This window comes from Pseudoliparis swirei, chromosome 22 (assembly GCF_029220125.1).
Source record: "Pseudoliparis swirei isolate HS2019 ecotype Mariana Trench chromosome 22, NWPU_hadal_v1, whole genome shotgun sequence".
NCBI classification, from domain to species: domain Eukaryota; kingdom Metazoa; phylum Chordata; class Actinopteri; order Perciformes; family Liparidae; genus Pseudoliparis; species Pseudoliparis swirei.
The window spans coordinates 12,621,037-12,643,767 of NC_079409.1; the positions used below are offsets into that span (position 1 = coordinate 12,621,037).

Here is a 22,731-nt window from a genome sequence, read left to right on the forward strand (position 1 = left end):
GGGTCAAATGAGAGGCACTGGCTTTATGAAAAAGACGAGCAACAAGGTACAAGCATTAAAATAAACTGGAAAAGGAAAAAACAAATGCACATTATCATCTTTTTTCTTCTTCAATACAGATTATAACTTGCTACCACTGTTTTATGATGTTAGTGCTCAAACTGTTCTGCCTCATACACACAGAACAGTCCCTCATGACCTTTTCACACCTTTTATCTTTCAGGTCATCTGCAGTGTAGGTCTAGTGTTAATAAAAAAACAAATGTTGAAGCTGCTCTGTGTGAACAGTTTAAAGGGTTGTTAAAGATAAACAGGACCAATCTATAAGTGAGAAGCCTCCAGATGAGAAACAGCTCCTGATATTCATGTTACATGTTTCTGATTGGCTGAACGGAAACAGGAATTAACTAATAAATTGCGCCAGTAAGGGAAAAACAATTATAAAACATGCACGAAAACAATATAGCCAAACGCAAGAAACTCATTTATTTCCCCGTTTTTATAACTGAGGATGGAGTAACTCATGATGAAAACAAAATGCTGATTTGTGCAGGAATGGCGCTCCTGCAGGAATTGAATAGGAAGGTGGAGAAGGCGGGTGAGGGTTCTAGTCGGCGGAAGGCAGCTTCACCATCCATTCGTCTCCACGGCTCGCCCATATTTATGCATTAGGCAATTCTGCAGTGAGCCGCTGGATATTGATGTGTTTTAAGGAGGTGTCCCCAGTCCTCTCCTCCCATCCATCCCTCCCCCTCATTGTCTCTCCTCCACGCCTCCTCCGTGCTGCTGATCCGCGGGGTGTCGGTGCGCTCAGACGCGCTCGGCGTTCACACTCGTCAGGACCCCGATGGCCCCTAACCAGAGGGACTGCGCTACCCAGACGACCAGTCTAGGCTTCAAGCTCCCCTAGCGAAGGCAGGACCCCGAGAGCCTGCTCCTGGAATACCGCATTGTTTTCTAATTTCCAACAAGAGAGAGAAAGGGGACGATGCTGATGATGCGCCCGCGATGGTGGATTTCCCTTTTGTGCGTCTGTGGATTGATGCACGTCGGTCATCAGAGCAGCACTAATGCCCAAAAAGGTAACTGATGCTATTTTAGATATTGCATACATTTTGCTCCCGCAAACAAAGCGTTACATCACCATGAATAGGCCTGTGTGTGTTTGTTTGTAGGCTATTATAGCTTCGGCTACTTCATGGTCTCCATCTAAATAAAATGCACGCAGCCTCTCGCGTGTTATCAAAGGAAAAAGGACCACTCGACATTTCGGATGGCGGTGTTTGTGATGAATGTGTCTCTGTGTCCGTTTCCCGCACGGAGGGACGGACTCGTAATGAAATCTGTGTTTTCCTCTCGGTGCAGCAGACGCCTTGTCGAGCTTGAAGGCTCTTCGTGATGCAGCCAGGTTTGTCGGGAAGGAGGACACGGTGCCTCTCCGCCTGTTCTACAGCCGGCACAACCACAGCCAGATCACGGAGGATGAGCTCAGCACCAGGGTCAAAGCCAGCTCCGGCTCCACTCAGGTACACCGTGTGTGTGTGTGTGTGTGTGTGTGTGTGTGTGTGTGTGTGTGTGTGTGTGTGTGTTGCTCTCTGATTCCTGCGTGTTTATATGTTGCATTGATTCATCTCCTCCTCTAATTGTTCTCTGAGTGGAGATTAATAATTTGTTAATTACAAGCAAATCACTAGAACATTAGGCAGGAACTGGCCACACAAATGAGACTGTCTGCAGGTACATCGATGCCTTCATATATGCAAAAACAAAATAAAAACGGATCACTCTATCTTTGAACTGATATTGCATTTTCAGCCCAGGTATTGGCCCTTAATTGTTACTCTGTCAACACTGCACATTTACTGAAGCAATCGGCTGGAGTCGTCTGCCAACCAGCATGATTCATTATTGAGTGATAACTTTCATCCGTGGGTCTATCTGGGTTGCTGTCCCAGCAGCTGCCTCACGCTCATGTACTCATGGTCCATGAAGCTGCATGTTTCACTTTAGTCATAAATGAAAGACACCAGAGGTTAACAGAGCTTGATTGAAATGAGTGTTCGATTCTATCAACATAATTCAGTTTGTCACAGATATATCGTTATCGGTAGGAGAGCCAAAACTGTGTCGCCATTACATAGTCCATCCATCATGGGGCAGTGACTTTAAAGTGTATTTAAGTGTTAAACAACCCGCCTTGGTTCATCTGTTCACAATTCAAATGTCCTTGTCAACATTTTAGTTTTTGTTCATTGTCATATTAACACTTTCTTCATCTGTCAAATATCAATATTGCCTCAACAATTCAGTATCCTGAACTAACTGAATATCTGAATATGGCTGTGATAATCTGCAGAAAGTGTGTTTTCCCAAAGAGGGATTGTTTCTCAAGATTATTCTTTAATTCAAATGAGGATATACACATAAACATATGTTCATGGTTATTTCACATTATTATGCAATGTAGCCAGTGTTTGGAAAACGGAAAACATCTGCAACACAAGGGTGGAACTTTGTTCAGCAGCAAGTTTGGACATGACCGCCCACTAAAATATGCATGAAAAAAAAGTATGCAGAAAGCTGTTGGTGATTATATAAAGTTAAGATAATCACCAACAGCGTTCTGATTCTTTGACACGAAAGACCACCGGAGCCATTTATTAACCGATACTGTGCAGCAATAATCAGAATCACTGTTGTACTGAGATTGTCCTCATGTTGAATGCACTTATTGTAAGTCGCTTTAGATAAAAGCGTCAGCTAAATGAAATGTAGTGTAAATGTGTTCACTGACGTAGTTCTGTGAAGCAGCATTTCTGCTGGGTTCTCTTCAGGAGATGAGTGTCTCAGGTTTGTGTCGGCCAGCCTATCAGGGCTCAGAGTGGAGAGGCTACAGATGGCAGCAGGCAGGGAGGTGTTAACCCTTTGTCTCTCTCACACCTCGGATGGAGCTGCAGCCCTACGGGTTAACAAGCTAACTGGAACCATCTGCCAGTAGATATCATTTTATTATTTATGCCGATACAAACCTCAATCACAGGTTTCTCGCTTAACACAGTTTTTCAATTCAATTTCCTTCTCTAGAGGCAGTTATGATAAGCGTGTTGATCCTATTTACAGCTCAGATGTGTTTATTTTATACTCTGAAAAATGTATTAGCTCAGCTCATGCTTATTAAAAATAACGGGGAATCAGTAACAGCCTGAAAACTTCTGATTAAGCTATGAAATAAACATTGCAAGTCAGGATTAGATCCAGGGCAGGAGGAGGAGACAGGTTCCTCTTTGATTTGATTTCTGATGTTCTGAGTCTCTTATTCTCCAGAGAGAGTTGAATCTAGTCCGCAATGATTCGTGCACAAAGTTTGATCAGTCATGTGGCTGTTTTTAGATCAACAGCCTAAAAACAAATCTGTCAAATGGTTGTGCGACACACAGCAGGTTATTTATAGACTTCTGTTGCATTGATTATCTTCAGTTTCACCACTGAATGAGCAGCCTGGAGTTCAGCAGAGCCCATGTTGTTCTGGTGGCAAAACAAACTCTTTGAGTGGGATCGGAGTGTGTTGGTTTATATGTTTGCCTTCCCGCCTCTCAGTCTGCGTGCAGGGCATTGATAGCACTTACAGCCATACTTCGACGGGCGTGAGTGGAAAGTCAGGCCTCCTATAACTCAGAAATCAATGTAAGAAGAGTCAGTGGTGGCTTCAGAATCTTGGCCCAGCTCAGTCAAGCTAGGATGTACTTTCATTAAACCCAATTACTGGTACCTCCTTCCATCCTGGATCCAATCTGCCAGATTAGATTTCATCACAAGTGTGCCCTGGAAAGGGATTGCCCTTCGTGTGCGTTCACACACACACCCTTCTATACCCGCTCATATATGCATTGACCACGCACAAACACGCGCTACAAACAATAGACTGTGGTCGATGGGGACCTCAGAGGCTCAGGTCATCCTTGAGTGAGCACTGAGGCACCTCCTCAAATGGAAATAAAACACACACACACCCCCACCTGCTCTCGTTGTCTGGTTTGTAATGAAGGGTCTGGGGGAGGGTGACTGTGTGTTAACGCCGCTCTGGGACACCCCTGTACCTGCATAAGAAGGATTGCTGGGAGCTCTCATTGGCCAAGGGTGTGTAATGAGGCCTGGACCATGTGTGTCCAGAGCTGGGAATGAACCCGACCCTCCTCCAGCCAAATCAATCACACACAGCGCATGCAGCCAGAGAGGAGTGTGCCTTTGTATGTGTGTGTGAATACATATCATGGCTGCCAGACCAACTACGCTTCAGTGAAACTGTTACAAACACAGTGTGCTAAACATAGAAATGAATGGTCACCCAGATAAAGATACATTTTTGCATGTTTACATAAGTGTGTGTAACTGTATTTGTGGCTCAATTGTTGCGTGAGATCCTTTGCAGAAATTAAAATTCAGAAGAAGAAGAAGAAGGAGACAGACCTTGATGGCTTCATTAAAACAGCCTTATTCTCACTGGTGACTGGTGCTGAAAAAGACAATGCAGCCATCCATCAATGTAGAGGAGAATTGATCCTTGCATATCATGATGAATATGATAATGACTGGTCTTTACCTTTTCAGGTGAACCATGTGGCCCAAGCGAGCTTTCAAGTCGACGCTTTTGGCAGGAAATTCGTCTTGGACGTGGAACTGAACCAGTGAGTATTGGATTCTTGAATCTGTCAATGTGGCTGGATACCTACACCAAGCTTTTGTTATTGTTACTGTCTGGTCGACGTCTTCATTGCAGAGGTGTTGGTAGCTTTATTTGCTTATAAAAATAAATTACAACAATTCTATGGCTTAGTTGACAATCACAACATTATTTCTAATAAATGGAGGTGGATTCATTTCTATTCCCTCAATGTTCACGCACATTCACATGCTTGTTGAAATGAAGTCATATGTCATTCCCTCGGGCCTGAGCAACACTTGTTTAGTCTAAATCCCAAAGCACATATGATGTTAATCGAGTACTGACAGTATTTCAGTTTACGTTGGGCGTTGTGGTTCTGCTGGACAGAGTAAATATTTTCCTGCTCTCATATTGCTGTTTGTGGCCTGTTTTTGGTAATGTGCTCTTCGGTCATAAATATCTAGTCCTGGTGAGCGCTGTAAAGGGCATGTGTATGAACACATGTATAGGTATCTATATGTGTGTGTCGTGTGTTTTTAGCATGTCAGTTATTATGTGTGTGTGTGTGTGTGTATGATCTAGAGGTTTCATCATAATAGGAAGTGATTTACGGTAAAGGCTGGGGCACTGCCCTGTCAGACATTGATATTGATCACAGCACTGCTGATGGAAAACAAGCAACTCTCTCTCTCCTTATTCTCTCTCCCTGTTTCTCTCTCTCACATGCTCTTCCTCTTTGCCTCAACACTTTTTTTAAATCCCCCTTTTTGGCTTCTTTCTCGTTAAACCTTTCTGTGTTTGTTTTGTTTTGGTTTCCCTCTCGGAGACCGTGGCTTGTTTGTCTCGTTTAGCCTGTGAACACACATCCAGTGATGCTGCCTGCCTGCTCTTCACAGCGGAAGTCACTCCCCTACTGAGAGAAACGTTACATCACAGGAATTCCCACGTTTAGAGGATATGTTTCTGTGAAACCTGCAGCTCACTGCGTGACACATCAAGAAGAGAAATGTGTCATTCGTACACACAAACATGTACACACACGTATATGCACAAGCTGTCCCACATGTACGTACACTTTCATCAGCTCTTGGTTGGATGCCGAGTCATTGAGTCATTTGTCATGCTGTGACATTGTGTGCTCACAGCATCCTTTTTCCATAATTTATAAACTGCGATGCTGAAGGTCCATCATCATGTTGATGGAAAGGAAACTAAACACAATCCTGTTTTTAGCTTTCCAGAGTGAAGTAGCCTCCATGCAGACAGCTCTGGGCAACAGTTTGCCATGTGTGGTTCTGAATAAGAATAGAGCATTGTACTGGGTGACATTCAACTGTCTTTTCTAAACATATTTGTACTTGTTGTAGGGCTGAAACAATGAGCCAGTACGAAGAAAAACTAACAAACAACAACATCAAACAGTCGCAGCTATTCATGAGGGAGGATTTGCTGCTTTTCTTTGATTTATTTGATCATAAACTGAATATCTTTAGGTTTTGGGATGTCGGTCGGGTTAAAAAAATAACCTGATGTTATAGGAAACTGTGATATTAAGAAATGTATTAATTGATCAGTCAATTGATGGAAAATGGATCTGAATCTATTTTGTTAATCAATTAAGTTATTTATCAAGAAATATGTTGTGGATTCAACTTCTCAATTGAGAGTATTCGATGCGTTAAACAATTTTTTTTTGAAACTTAGAGAAATTGTAACACATAAAAAAAAAAATCAACAGATAAATTATGAGTAAAAAAATGTGGAGCCCGGTGCATATGGTGATTGGCATTGTTTAAGCTATGGGCATGTTGTTGGGCTTCTAGTTGTCAGTCCCTCATGAGGCAGATCTCCGGTTTCTGCCTGTATCTGAATGAGTACACACTAGATTCCATCATCATCATGTCATGTCATGTCATTTAGCTGACGCTTTTATCCAAAGCGACTTACAATCCTGTTACATTCATTCACTGTAGACGCAGCTACAGGGAGCAATTCAGGGTTAAGTGTCTTGCTCAAGGACACATCGACTAGGGCGGGGATTGAACCTCAAACCCCCTGATTGAAAGACAGACCTGCTACCCACTGACCCACAGTCATCATCATCATCATCATCATCATCATCATCATCATTGTCCTCGACTACACTCCTGTGTGAACCGGTCCGCTGCTTGACAGCCACACTGATGTTGTTCACAGGTAGCTTTCATGCCAGCATATTAAACCCAGTAAATGTGTGTGTGGGTGCAGGAGTGTGAGTTTTTTTTTAGTTGAATGGGAAACATAGTTCTCTCATTTTGGTCAAAGACTGACTGCTGCTATACATCGTTTTGTGTGTTTAATTGTTGCCATGAGCAAAAGAAGGATGTGTTTTTCGGCTCTAGTTGTTGGTTGTACTTATAAGTGCTGCAGTACTTATTATTGTTATTATTATTATCCTTATTATGATTAACTCTGAGCAGCCTTCTCAGAGTCTTTGCTTCGAGGTTAATGTTTGCAAATAGACTGTGAATAATCCAGTGAATAATAATAATAGACTTTGGTTTATTGACTGAAAGGAAGTCCACAACTCTGTGATTGCCATAATATAATATTTTGCACAGCCATTCCATGGTCTCTGGAAGATGAATCCTACTGACTTTGGTGATCCCCTAACTTTTCCTCTAGCGCCATCCTGTGGTGAAAATATGTGCACTAGTTTTTGTTCTGAATAAATACTTAACAAACTAGTGAAATTCTACCATAACCCATCAGCCTCACCTGTACTTTGTGTTTAGTGCTTATGAGCAAATGTTAGCATGCTAACATAGAGATGCTGCATGATTGAGTTAGCAAACCAACATTAAGCGATGATTAACAGTTAACCAACATGATTAGTGTCTTGCATGCAGGGTGCTGTGGATAACAAGCAGGCCAGATGCAGCGATAACTTATGAACATGCAGGTTAAATACATCATTTATATGAGCTGCAGCACATGCACAAAAACAGGCAACTGAGTCCCCAGTTCACCTTTTCAAGGAGAGATAGCAGCAACATTGTTGTGACACATGCAGCCCTTCTTCCTCTAAGACTCTACTGCATGTGTATGAAGGTGAGTATGATATTCGCAGTAACACTCAAGACGCAACCCAACTTCTATTGTCTTGTGTGTGACCTGAAGTTAAGTGGGTTAGCCACAACTTCAAGCTAGGTGTAACTAAGATGGATGGACCAACTATATGGCAAAAGATATATTTGCATACGCTAATAGACATTTCATTTGTCAGCTTCCATCCATCCGTCAATGACTATTCTCTTCACGGTCATGCAGGCTGCCTATCGAAGCATTCACTGCACTAGAGGCAGGTAAACCCTCGAGTGGTTACGATCCCAACTTGCAGAGAAAACATCTGGGGGGGGGGGGGATCAATTCTGTATAATGAGATTAATCAAGTCTGTTCTATCAGAAGCTAGTTGTTTTAGTGACACGAGTCAGCCATCTGAAGTGTGACAGTCTATAGAGAGGAAGTCAGGTGGGGGGGGGGGGGGGTTGGTAGGTCATTGGGTCTTTCCACCCCCTCGGTCTTTGTCTAGTGACTATTTATCATTCATGGGCTTGAGTTAGCTGAAAATGTGCACAGGATGGGGGTTGCCTCTTTAAAAATATCTCCCTCCCTCCACCCCCCCCACACACACACACACACACACACACTCCACTACCACCACACACACACACTCTCTCTCACACAGACACACCTCTACTTTCGATGGCCCCTCCCTCCACACTCACTCTCTGTTCAGCCATGCCCCTGGTACCCCTTTGCCCCGCCCCTCCCGTCCCACCTGCTCTTGCTGAATAATAGATGTTGCTTTAAGATTAAAGAGGCACACACACACACAAACACGTGTGGGTGTGTTGGTTGTTTCCTGAATTCGTGAATTGAAAGGGAAACATTCAGACAACGTTTATTATCAAATTTGTCCGCCAAAATTAGAGTAAACATCAATACTTTTTAAACTACAATTACAAATAGGTTGTTTTTGCAACAGTTTACCATTATTTCATCACAATGTGATGACACAAATCCATTGGAAGTTAATTAAATGATATTATTGAATTCCTGCCCAGCTGGAATTAATTGTGTCGTTGAACAAGCCATTGACCAGACTCGTTCCTATCAGCTTATATTATCATATATTCACCACATTCATTAGAACGCCTATTATTCTTTCTTATGTATTCAAAACATATATTCAATAAACTGCATAGTTTCTAATAAGAAATAATAACAAGATGGAAGATAGAAGCTTAACTGTGCTAAGAGTGGTTCTGTGTCTGTGTGAGAAATATTGAGTGAGTGAGCAGATGGTAGGTGTCTTTGTGATTTTATATTCCTACAGTATGTAGGTTATATGTGTGACAATGCATGAGCGCAGATAGAGAGGTCCAATTGGGACAGAGCGTTTCATAATCTCTTCAGTATTATTGTAGCAGGACTGACGCCGCTACCCGTGGGTTTCCCCCACCAGCACCAAGGATCCGCCAGGCACACAGAGATTTCGTTTGATGACATCTTTTATTTGTCAGCACACACACCAAGCAGACCGCAACACTGTGCCTCTGCTCACTCCTCCCGTTCCACTCTCCACTGGGAGCTTTTATGAGCGCGGCCTCGGCTGCTGACTGATTGCCAATCACCAGCAGCCAAGGCCAAATTAGAGACAGCTGCCACAATTATGAAATAGTCTGCTGCAGCAGCATTAAGAGGAGAGGGCTTCTCCCTCACCTCATATTGACACTGACAGATACTCAGTGTATTATTATTCCTACCACTTTGTTATGTCAGCTTTTCCTGCATGCACACAAATACTTTATGCAAATGCTGAGGGTCAGTTGCAGGCAAAGCATTATTCATTTCTGTGAAGGGAGACTGTGTTTGTGCACCAGGGAGGGGGAGGATACAGCACTGATGTAACCATGTAGTCCACCTACTATCCAACATCCCATGGTGCAATGCATTTATGAATGTGCACATATGTGTTGGTGTGTCCGTTCATGGGTGGAATGTGTGTGTGTGTGTGTGTGTGTGTGAAGAGGGTTGTTACTACCATTGCAGTCGTCAATGTGAGGGTTGTCTTGCTGGGCCTCAGGTGCTGAAGAGGCACATTAAGTGTTGTTTTAATTAGAGACAACAAGATTGGATTTAGAGAAATGAGGCTTTGATAGAAAAGCAGGAGATCGATTCTAAAGAAGAGGAAAACAAAGAGAACTGGGCAAACAAAAACATGCACATTTCTTTCATTTTGCTCACTCTTGTTGGTGATTTTAAATTCATTTCATATGTTTTGGATCACCTTTAAAGTGCTTTATCTAGCACATTTTGGCCTTAATTTGTTGCATCCTGACTTCCATGACACCAAGCTGCTGCCTTGATGCGTGTGGACCCTCAATGACACAGTGGGAGTGTGACCACACACGTAAACTAAGAGCTCAAAAAAGAATCCCTCTTGATGTCAAATTGACTTTGAAACAAAGTTATGTTTACATGTATTGTTGTTCACCAAAATGCTAGAATATTAATATTATAATAATAAACATCTAAAAAGTGTTGCATACGGTAGGTAGCCTTGGACCGTGAAAGGTGCTGATGCTGTGGTGATTGCACTGTGTGCGTGTGCATGTGTGTATTTATGTGTTTGTCGCTTGTACTTACATGTGCATGCAGCCTTACACATCCACATGTATGTGATTTAAGTCTCTCTCATGTCCCATTCCAAGATAATTGATCATCCACCTGTATCTCGCTCCGTCATCCTGCCATTGATACAACCCAACTCCACTCTTCTCCTCCGTTTCCACCCCCATCTCTAGCTCTCCTCCGCCATCCCCAGTTCTGTAATTTATTGCAGAGAAGCGTGATCTGATTTACTGTGGGCTTTATGAGAAAAAACCCAGAGGTGTGTGAGAGAGAGAGAGAGAAATAGTTATGGATTAAGACAGAAGAGGACAGAGAGAGACGTGTGGGTGTCCTTCATGAATCCTTGAGGCTTGGTGGGTGTAAGTGCAGGAAATAGGAAGTGATACAGTGTGTACCCTGAAAAGAAAATAGTCCCTGCTACCTCTCCTTCTCCCCCTCTCCTCCTCTCTCCATCCCTATCCCCTACTTTCTGTTCTTTTCTCTCGCCTCAGACTGTGCCTCTCTGGGTGATCTGTGCATTGGCTGATCACACACACACGCACACACACACACACACACACACACACACACACACACACACACACACACACACACACACACACACACACACACACACACACACACACACCCACACACACACACACTTTAGCTTATAGTTTTAGCTATCACATTTGAAATGATATTTGTGAGTAAATGCAATGCTCACAAAGAGTATATTACAGGTTGAGTTATCTCAGTGTATTTACAGTCTGTCCTGTAGTATAAGGGACTGCATGTTTGTGTGAGTTTGAGGCGTGTGTCAGGGCCGGGTTAATGTAATGAACAAATAGCGGCATGAATGTTTGCAGTTGTTTCACACTTCAGAGGCCCTGCATGGTCTGCAGGAGTTATTTTGGCATTTTTGAGAACAGTGTCAAACAGAGTCACATTATTCAAATCAAGCCGTAATACTCAAATAACCAGTTCATATGAGCAGAGAAGAAATCTTCTCTCAGTGTTACTAATTTAGGGATGCACACGTTTTATTAGCCTGCATTTGCATGCTTGACTACTAATGGCTCTGATGACAAATAAGATGATATTTGCTGATGGCAGTGGTCAATGTTTATCTGTTGTTAGGCATACATTTTTCTCTCTATATCTTGATTATTTGCTGTCGGATTAGGAAGAACAATAGCAACCCCAAATAGTTAGCAATCCATCCAATAGTTGTTCATATTACATCAAACCACAATTGCCACCCTCATAGAGTTGTTAGAGGAAAAGTCAATAGGATTCATCATCTGGGCAAAATTAATGTGTGTATAAAATGTCATGCAATCCATCCAGTAATAGAGCTATTTCAGTTTGAACAAATGCAGAGGTTTTGTGTTTGTAGTCTTTGCAGGATTTCAAGGGTTGAATTACGGGCCTCCTCTTTTATGCTCCATCATTCTTCCTCCCTATCTCCTTATCTCCAATATCTTTCATCCCTGTTTTTTATATTTTATATTTTATTCTCGTGAGTTTAGTTTATTGGTGCTGCTACTGTGACGACAAATTTCCCCTTGGGGATTAATAAAGTATCTATCTATCTATCTTATATTCATTTATGCCCCCCCCCCCCCTCCGCCCGGCCCGTTCTATTCGGTGGAGCCGTCTCGACGCAGTTTGCAGGATTAGTGGAGACAAAGAGAGATCTGAAGCTGAAGACAGGGACAGAATGAGAGACTGTTGTTCTCTCAGCAGGAAAAGATATTAATGCCTCTCTCAAGACTATTGTCTCTTATAGATTACTCCTTTACCTCATGCTGAATAAAAATCAATTGAAATGATGGTTTACCATCAAGAGATTAACTATTTAACCACTGCGCAAAGCCTGATCGATTCAGTGGATAGATGGAGAGCAGATTTCACCCACAGACAAACACATAATCATGTGGGGGGTATCTTATCGGCTGAACATAAAAAGTAAATAAGTCAAATGTACCAATTCTACAGGGCTCCAAAGGTCTGTCACCGTGGACCCTGTTTACTTGGTGTGGAGTTCAATACCAATCCACATGTCACAGATACAGATGTGCATATGCTCTCCTTCGTGCCTACAACATCCCCGCCACTGCATAATTCAGGAGTCAACTCTATTGGGCTTGTGGTTGGCGTGCTTAAAACCTAACTGCATAATGGAATGAAGATGACTGAAGAGACTGTGAATATAAGCTTCCTTTTTGATTCTTCCTTTTTTCCACCCCAATATTTATTTTTATGAGCGTTTATATTCCCGGTGCAAAAAGAGGTGGGATCCCAGTGAGTGGATATCTGATAAGTGATTGGAAAGTGAATGAATTATAGCTCGGAGACATTTAATGAGGCCTCAGTGGGAGGGTTGAGGCTCGAGAAGGGGGTGGAGGGTAGGTGCAGCTTTCCCCAAAGAGAAACCTCCACCCCCGACTCTTTTGTCTCCTTCCATTCCTTTCCTTATTTCTCTTATCCACCTTTCCATTCTTAAACCCCACCCTCCATATTTTCTATGATGCACTTCTCTCGTCTATTTCCTCAGCACTCCCCCATCCTCTTTACAGACGCCTGACACAGCACATGTTCAGTCCTTTGTGTGCCGGTGCCCGTTTATTACCGGGTTAAATGGCGAAATAATCCATATGTGGAGCGGAAGTCTATTTGATGACTGCAGTGCTTGTGTGCAGACGGTGTGTGGACGTATGCTTGTATGTGTGTGCTTTGGGTGTTTTAGGAAGAGTTTTTGAGAGACATAATTGGCCTGCCAGAAAGCAAAAAAAAAGCATGCTGCCCCAATACGTGTGCCAATCCTCTCGCACACGCACACTCACACACACACGCACACACACACGGACACACACGCGCGCACACACGCACGCACACTTACACATTAGTCCTGCCAAGCTGTCTTTCTTGTGCTGTTTTTCATACCAGTGTCACGGCGGTGCCTGGCGACAGAGATCTTGAAAGGAGTTTTGGGCCACACATAAACTTGGTTGGTGTGCATGATTCACTTCAGGAGATCTAACTGGGTCGCCACAGCAGATTTCTGTTGTGACTGACAACCAGATGGACTTCTCACTGCTTCAGTCAGTTCTTACCTCCGTGAACTTAATAAAATCTTTCCAGAGCAACATTTTCCCAGCTGAAGCAGCGTCAGTGCTCTTAGATTTCTCTGTGTGTATGTGTATGTGTACGTGTCCGTGCGCGTGCGTGTGTGTGTTGGTGTGTACTGACTGAAGTAGAGAAAGCGAGAGAAGGATGTGATTGTATGTAAATGACTGTTCTAGGTTGGGTATCGAATGTTGTGAGCTGAAAGTGGAGAGATTGCAGATCCATTTCTGAAATCTCTTCCAGGCCTGATGTTGCCGCGGCGACAGAGCCAAAAAAACGTCCAGTCCAGCGGAGGATGAGCAGACTATTTAGAAAAGGCATGAGCTCAGATAATGGAAATATCAGAAAGTGAATGTGCAGGAGATGTGTGTGTGTGTGCTGTTACAGCCACATTGTCTGACACCTTCAGGGGCCAGATGCCAAACAAATATGTCTGACATGATAGACCACTTGTGCTACCATGAATCTGTTACTTTAAGCTCTTGTAGTGCCCATATTTCTGTTTTCAGAGAGAGAGAGAGAGAGCAAGTTTGTATTTCTGTCATTTTGTTCGGAAACTGGGTTTTTAGAGGTCTCTCACAGTTATGCTATTAGACATCGTGTGTACGCATGTTAACAGAAGGAAGGGGGGTAGTCTCCATTTGTGTGTGTGTGTGTGTGTTTGCGTGTGTCGGCATGGGGGATGGGGTGGAGGAGACTGGATCTACGCCTTTGTCTGTCAAATAAATTATTTAAATCCCATAACAATTAAAGCTGAAATCTGTTATCAGCGTCCTCCATTAGAGGCCCGTGTGGCGGCCTTGCTGCCTCAGTATGCTCCTCGCCTGCTTCCCCTGTCTGGGCTCAGCGTGGGGCCGGATAACGATCACAAGCTCTGAATCTTAAACACACATCCCGGCAGAACAAAGGCTAGCAGCGCGTGTCTGTGACCCAGGGACGCTCATGCACTCACAGAACGTCTCCGTCACAGGAGCGTGTGAATATTTTGACAGCGATTCTTTTTTTAATGCAAAATGTTGATAAAGTGTTACCTGCATCTCGGGGGTCATGGCGTGTTTAATTTGCAAGATGTTGTTGAAAGTCTGCAGTGAAGTGTGAGGCTGGAGGGTGTGAAGTGTGCACAATGGGGGGTTGCCTGTTTTACAGGCTTTTTTTCATGAGGTAGCGTTCGAGTATTGCATGATGGGATTTCTCCTCGGGCCCTGATCTCTGTATTCACCCCCTCTTTTAACTTTCAGCGGCTCTTTCCTTTCGCCTATTAGTCATCTTAGAAAGCAGTGTGTGTGTGTGTGTGTGTGTGTGCATGCTGATGTCAGGGGTTTCACTTGAATAATGTAGGTTACATCATCTTTTGAAACTTTTACTTCCTGAAAAGAATGCTCATATATTATTTGAAAAACATGTAATGTGTCTGCCTTCAAAAGCAAAACAATCTTATTAATCTTATTATGACCATTAATAAGAGCCTCGGATGTGCTTGACAAGACTGAAACAATTAAACCTCTATTACAATACTTGCTGATTCATTTTCTTTAGATCAACTGAATGATTAAGCAGTTTTGAGTGTCTCTTGATTTATTTTATTTTTTTCCTTCAGTGAATCTTTTCAACACAAATATAACACAATATTTAATCTCCTAACACATTTATTGAGAAGAGGAGGGTAATTGAAAAGTTTTTATCTGGACAATATGTTTCTCCAGTTTTATTAATTTTATAAATCTTAATTAATGCATCAAACTTTCCAAACTGCTTATGTGACACAGAAACATGAACACTGAAAAAGAGGTTGGTGTTTAGTTGGTGAACAAGGGGAACATGCAGCCCATCTTCTCGTCGTTGTTGACAGGAAGTTGGTGTTGATTGAAGTCTCTCTGCTTCAGTGCAGCTAGAGGCTGCTCAGATACTGCATACTGTTTTGTATTTCTTAAACTGATAAACATCACAGCCGTAAAAGTAATTTAGTTGCTTTGGAAAGTTTCATAAGGCTCTTAAGTCACCAAATGTATAGTTTAATCTGATAAATATGTATTTGTTATATTTTGTTAACCCACTCCTTCACTGCTTTGTGTTTACGTATGAGAATATGTGTGTCCTTGCTCAGGCCACCTTATTGAGAACTCAAAATAGTCGAAAGAAACACCATTCATATGCCGCATTCCTGTGTGTGTGTGTGTGCGTGTGTGTGTGTGCGCACGTGTGTGTGTGCGGGTGCAACATAGCTCATACATCTCTGTCTGGCTTGAGCCTGCAGTGTGTTTCTCCGTGGGGATTCTTGGGCCCAGCTCTGCTGAGAAAGCACACAGACCGATTTCCTCTTATTTATGTCACTCTTTCTTGCTCTCTCAATTTATTTCTTGCCTCTTTTCTATTCTGCCTGAGTCACTTGTTTTACGACTTACTGATCTTCATTTGTCCTTCATTCCCCAGATAGACACACACACACACACGCACACCAGCCATTTGCTAGAAGGCTGTATTTGTATAATTGTGTTTGTGTGAGTTTATGTGCTGGAAATAGCCTCGTCCCTGTACGCTGGTCGTAATTAGCTGGGCTGATGCTCTGAAGCTTTGTGCTGCCGAATACAATCATCCTATAAAATACAAGCATCATGCATATCTGAGTGACACTTGAATGAAAATCACAAACTTTCTTTCTTGAATGATGTTTTTTCATCTCCTCTCTGTTCCCAGTGATCTGCTGTCGTCAGGGTACGTGGAGAGGCATCTGTCGGAGAAAGGGAAGACCGTCGTCACCAGTGTAAGATTCTGCAAATCTTCTCTCCTCTTGCTCACTCACTCTTCCATCATTAAACAATTTGCAGTCAGAAGGAAAGCTGCAGGGTTTTGTGGTGCCGTGATCTTGACATTAAGAACCTTTACCCTTCGAATTACCACGCAGACTGTTTTCGGTTCTGTGGACAAGGATGAGAGCTTTTTAACACAAGCTGTGAATGCATGCAGAACACACTTCATTTAAAATGCCGTTGGATGTTATCTCTAAGATCTAATTAGATCTCGGCCAAGTTAAGATACAAAATGTCCAGTTCGAACACATTATTTAAGCTGCAATGGATCAAATGACTGTTTGATGGGAAACCCAGGAAGAACTATCACTCGGCTCTATGAGGCACTTTAACATTGAGCTTATGCTTATGATCCTTCAGCTTTGTTTTCAACTACTTTAGTGTTGGCCACGTTTTTAGACAGTTTGCATTTAGCAGCTAGAAGCCATATTGCCAAGCTAAAAGAAGACAAAGTGAGTCCTAGAATGACAGTGGACAGAAACACACCTCCCAGGGAATGCTGATGTTGCTCCTTTTCTGCTGGATGTGTAAATAGATGACTGGACAAAACGTGGACCAAAAGAATCTAACATTCCCACTTAGGAGACAGGAAGCTACAGACAGCCCCTGTATATTTTTGCAATGGTCAAATAAGTATACACATCACATGTTAGTACCAGGTGTATAAAGTAGCCGGGTTCAGTTCAGAGACATTAGAGGCATCGCACAGGGGCCAAACCGGCTCCACTGAAGACTTTCTTTGAGCTGTGAGTAGTCCAGTTTCCATTTCCTGCAGAGCCCACAGGTTCTTCTCCCCTCCTGAGCCTTTTTCTTTGGTTAATGTTCTACTTTGCACACACAGAACAATCACAGCCCATCCAGTCTTTGTTCAGGGGGTCAGAGTGGCCTCAACCTTCCACTGACATGAAATTAAGATTACTGGGATAATCCTCTGAAATCTGGACTTGGGTTACAGGACACCCACTGAGGCGTCAAGTTATATCACTTAAGTAGGAGGATTATAATTCTCTGGATTTATTCAGCTAAGAACCCGATTAGTGTGATATTAGATACTTTACAGAGAGGGATCCACATCATTACACCTCATATAGTGGGCTCTAGTCCCTTGTAATGATGGAACGTATTACAAAGCAGTCTTTCTGTGAATTAAGTCACATTGAAGATGAAGATCCAGAATTAAGTATGTCTTCTGTTAGTAGGGGAAAGAACAATAGGCTCTTTCCCCTTTATTAATGTCTGCTGTTCAGGAAGGTTCATATGAGACATGCTGCAGCTTGTTACACAGAGTGGAGGTCAAAAGCCACTGTAACACAGCAGCTGTTCAGAAAGGTCCACTGAGAACCTCTCAACAGGTTCTGCACACAGTCGGTTTACTGAAATGAATGCAGAGCCGGAAACATCAGTGTGTTGTGTGCAGGATACAATGCAAATCAATCATCAATCATTACAAATGTAAATAAGCAGGGTTATTTAAAATGGATGAGCAAAAAACAGCTGAAACACATAGAGAGTGTACCATCGTATTATACATATACATATATTTATGAATGAATATAATGGCATTCATCACAATCTTTGTCCTAAACAATGTAATTGAACAACATAACCAGACTTCTCAGACTGGATAGATTACATCTCTGAACACTATGATGATGTAATAACAATTGGTTTTGTTATAGAGTACGTTAAGTGTTTGTTCATTTGTTTGTTGGCCTTAATATGGAAACTGCAATCAGAAATCAGGGATCCTGATCATTAATCGTTAGCACTGCTCACAAAGATCCACCCAGAGCTGTTAAACAAGTATTGATGGAGTACATCAGTACCTCTATAAATAGTATGGCATGCACAAATACAGTAATATATGATATATATTTGTGTAATTTATTTATCTAATTGCCAAACTGTCAGTGGGCAAAGTGTCATACTTGTTTACCAACTGTCTGGCCTCCACCTCTCTTTGTGCATTGTGTCTTAGATGATTCACACACACACACACACACACACACACACACACACACACACACACACACACACACACACACACACACACACACACACACACACACACACACACACACACACACACACACTCTCTGAGGATGTACCCATGGCACTGGCTGGGTTTTGGGGTGTTTCTTGCTCTGATGAGAAGTGGAGCAGAAGGTTCAGGCCGACAGGAGGAGGAGGGACGCTGGGATAGACGAGCACAGCACCATTTATAAATAGCCCTCACTGTCTCTTCCTCTCACACTCGCTCTACGTTTCTTTACCCAACCTCTCTCTCTCTTCATCTGTAGCTCCGATTTGGTTTATCTACCTAACTTGTACAACTTATCTCGTTGCAACCCCCATACGTTTACTCGCTGAGTGCAAATATTCGATTGATTTTCCCTCTCTTATAAAGCTCAGCTGGTAACTTTGCTTTCGTCCTTTTGGTTGACTCTGGCCATGCATCTTGGATGGGAAATATAGAGGAGAACGCTATGAGGGACATCATTTGGACTGAGAAAGAGAAAAACAACAGCAATCTGATTGATCTGACTTATGCAAATTAACTCCAATAATGACATAATGACAACAATTAATGCAGATCACACACAATAGTATAACTTTACATCTATGAGGACCAGGATCAGCTCTAGATCAGGGTCTAGGGTCACATTTGGCTGCCTTTGGACAAAGCAGGATAACTAGTTCCAGTCTCTATGCTATGCTAAGCTAAGCAGCTGCTTAACACAATTTTTCGGGGTACACCCTTTCCTGTTTCAGCATGATGATATCTCTATGAGGAATCCAAGTCCATTAATAAAGTTGTCTCCTGTTTTTATGTCTAGCCTGCACAAAGCCCTCATTTTTTGTTTAAAAATGTGATTGAAAGTCATCACCATTACGCCTGCAGTTCAGGTTTTCACTTACGTTTGGTCACGTAGTTTAACAACCACAACACATACATACATGCACCCTCACACAAACTCATGAGCCGGGCCCGGGGTTTGAAGTCCATAGCATCAAACTGTTGGGCAGAAATTGATCCTCTGATAAAAGCTGCGTTTCCTCAGGGAGACGGGCTTCCTGCCTAATGGCTGTTAGGCAGCAAGAAATGGACCAGGAAGAGATGGCCTGCAGAGCACTTAGACACTTAGACATCATACACATCTATAGGAAATACATCTGTGTTTATGCTCGCGGATAGGGGAAAGAAACACACACACACACACACACACACACACACACACACACACACACACACACACACACACACACACACACACACATAGGCAGACAGAGAAAGAGAGCCAAGACAGAGTTGTGACAAGATGAAAAAACTTGTGACTGATGCTTATTATAGTGGGTAGAAGTCAGGCTGGAGGACAGAGAACTCTCAGAAGGGGTTAAAACACAGAAGGTAGGATGTGAATGGGTTCATTTCAAAGTGTGTGTATGTACCACACACACATAAACATGCAGTGAACGCACACGTCTATAATAAGTCAGACTAACACTGGTCTCTGTTTGAGCGCATGAGACGCTTCATGAGGCAACCATGTGTCTGATCTTAATCTGTGAGTGTGTTTCCCACAGGGAGGAGAGCACTGCTACTACCAGGGGAAGGTCAGAGACGTCCCTCACTCCTTCGTGGCCGTCTCAACCTGTCACGGATTGTCGTAAGTATAAATATGATGTGTATTGATATGCGTGCGTGTGGCTCAGCCAGCATCGCTGCCTCTGCGTGTGCAGGTAATCGGCCACGCTCCCGTTTCTTCACGAGGTCAATGTAATCGAGTTAGCCAGCCATTCTCTGTCGCTCTGCATTTTTCGTGATGCAGGTTATCATTCGCACTGACAGGTGCTGCTCAGGTGTCTTCTCTTGTGAACGTGGGTATGTTTAGAGTGTGTGCTCTAAAGCAGCGAGATGGGTCAGAAACACGGCCTTCTGGGAGGAGTGCTTGTACTCTGTATATGAGTTTTTTGTGTTATAGTATGTGAGTATATGAAGAGAAGAGAGGCACATGTATACTCTGTTACTAAATGTCATTTTATGCGATTAATATAAAACGTGCATAAATTGGCACCGATGAATAATCATTCACATAAAATACGGATTTTCACAGTTGCCTACACACGTTGGCTGAAGGGAAACAGTATTTTCCCAAAGCTGTGAACATACTGTGAGATGAAAAAACCCACACCAAACCTGATATGTATATTTGACATGAGCTCTTTTTAAATGTATTTTAACATTAATTCTTTAGGTTTTTTAGGTAACGAAAAAGGCCGAATGTATAGCATTATTGCTGTAAAGACAGAAAGAAAAATCTCCTTGTCAGTTCAATCTACAGCTCATTCATTACCAGGAATCTTTGTATTCATTTTATTCTCGATCCATTGCGCCTCATCGGAGCTTGATTCATCTCAGTGAATTCTCTTAACATACCGTCCAAACGAAAATAATCAGTGCAGAGTAATATATTCAGCTAATCGAAGGCCAGTGGTCGAAACAAGATTGATACTTGCTGAATGAGCTAAAATAAGCTTGTAATAGTGTTTGCATATTTCATGTGATTGTGGGATCATGTTGGGAAATGTGTCAGCACAGCAAGTTATGTAGTGCCGCACACTAAATAATGAAAAGTAAGGCATAAATCACTCAAACCCAAACAAGATGAATGTGTTGGACATGCAGTCCATTGTAGGAGAGATTAGGATATAATGTGAAGAAGTGGACGTTGGCAAAGTGAAGTCCTCGTTGGTTTGCGGAACGGCCTTCAATGCCTTAAATTCAACATTTTGGCTGTTCTCATCTTGGATTTTGGCATCTTAGCTTTTTGGAATCAGAAGTTACGCGAGAGGATGGAGCAACCAAACGTAAGATATTTATAGGGACCAAAGGTTTTCCAATTTACTCTCATGAACTGAAAATGCACTTTGAAAGTGTTAAAGTTGTAACACACAGATACGGACAAACCCCAAGCCGGAGAAGTCCTGTCCTGTCAATCACAAGATGGCCACGTCCAAAAGCATTCCCAGCTGTATCATCTATTTCACTCTAAATGGGACCATAATCTAACAAATGAACATTATGTTATATGGAGGAATCTGTGAAACTAGCGATTGAGACCAAAGACTCATGTTTACATTGTTCACTGAGGTAATAAATCAATTATTTGTGGTGGTCATTTTCTCATTAAATTCTATAAAATCTAACTTTTTGCAAACCAGAGGAGTCTTCCCCTGCTGGCCATTAGAAAGAATGCGGCTTTAGCTCAGTGTCAGCTTTAGCTCAGTGGGGTAAGAGGGCCGTCCTGCAACCGCAGGGTTGTGGGGTTCCCCCCCGCTCCCCCCAGTTGCAGTGTCATCTCCTTGCAAGGCACTGAGGCCCTGAACCCCCAGCTGCCGGCGCATCACCCACCCTGCTCCTTAATAAATATAATGAAGGATGCAATAAACTAATTTCCCTTTAATAAAAAAAAAATAAAAGTGTATATTCTATTCTATTCTATGTGTAAGGCACTTCCACTTTGGCTTCTCTTTTCAGACCTGAAGGTTGTGCTCAGACTGTGACAGACAAGATCAAAAGTATATATTGCGGACTTCTGTTATTGCTATTATGGCTCCAATCTAATATTCATAAAAAAGTCTTAATGTGGATATACAAATTAATATAATATACAAGCTGACAGTATAAAGGAGACAGAGACACACCCATAGTTTGCCCAGCACACACTAATGTGTGTGTGTGTGTGTGTGTGTGTGTGTGTGTATGTGGGTGAGAGAGAGAGAGACAGTAAGAGCGAGGGAGTTCAGGGAGTGCACATTGGTGTCGGGGGGTTAGACATTAGAGGCAGAGTATTTCCCTTATGCTGAGTCAGGTGTTTACTGTAATATACATCCTGCTCTCTCCTCTTTCTCTCACTGTCTCGCTTTATCTTACATACACACACACACACACACACACACACACACACACACACACACACACACACACACACACACACACAGACACACACACACAAGCTCAAACAGAGAAACTTTACTCTGCAATACTATAGGGTACTAACAGCATACAGCAGGATAGTGCTCTAAGCAGACAGTTAACCATTGACTCAGGTTCCTGTTCAGCGCATCCTCCATGTTTTACATTTGTGACTGACATGCAAAACCTCATTCTGGTTAAGAAATTATCAGCCTGAACATTACATCATATCCCAGAAAAGTTCAAATATTGAGCCACTTAAATCTGCTTTTAAATCAGAACAACTGGCTTCCTCTGTTTCCACTCGTGCAACATTATGAAGCGCGACTTGAAAACAGGTTGTGGACGTACTAAATGTGGGAAACTGCAGATTCAGGTTATAATGCTCTGTAGGTTCATTACTATGAGTTATTTGATACATTATTCTAAGAAATATTGATTATAGATGCTTTAGGTATTTAGCAGAGTTTTACACTTATAGTAAATTGTGGGGTGT

At 42.5% G+C, this 22,731-nt stretch overlaps 1 protein-coding gene across 3 annotated transcripts in view; it reads left to right on the top strand.

The window, feature by feature from the left end:
• The first annotated feature begins 821 nt into the window (after positions 1–821).
• The window catches only part of adam22 (ADAM metallopeptidase domain 22), a 52,608-nt gene continuing 30,698 nt past the window's right edge, over positions 822–22,731 (top strand). For all 3 annotated transcript variants that reach the window (XM_056443715.1, XM_056443712.1, XM_056443714.1), the window contains exons 1-5: positions 822–1,082; positions 1,366–1,526; positions 4,609–4,685; positions 16,146–16,212; positions 19,844–19,926. In XM_056443715.1, coding sequence (XP_056299690.1) covers positions 989–1,082; positions 1,366–1,526; positions 4,609–4,685; positions 16,146–16,212; positions 19,844–19,926 — 482 coding nt within the window. In that variant the 5' untranslated portion in view covers positions 822–988. The remainder of the gene's footprint in view (positions 1,083–1,365; positions 1,527–4,608; positions 4,686–16,145; positions 16,213–19,843; positions 19,927–22,731) is intronic.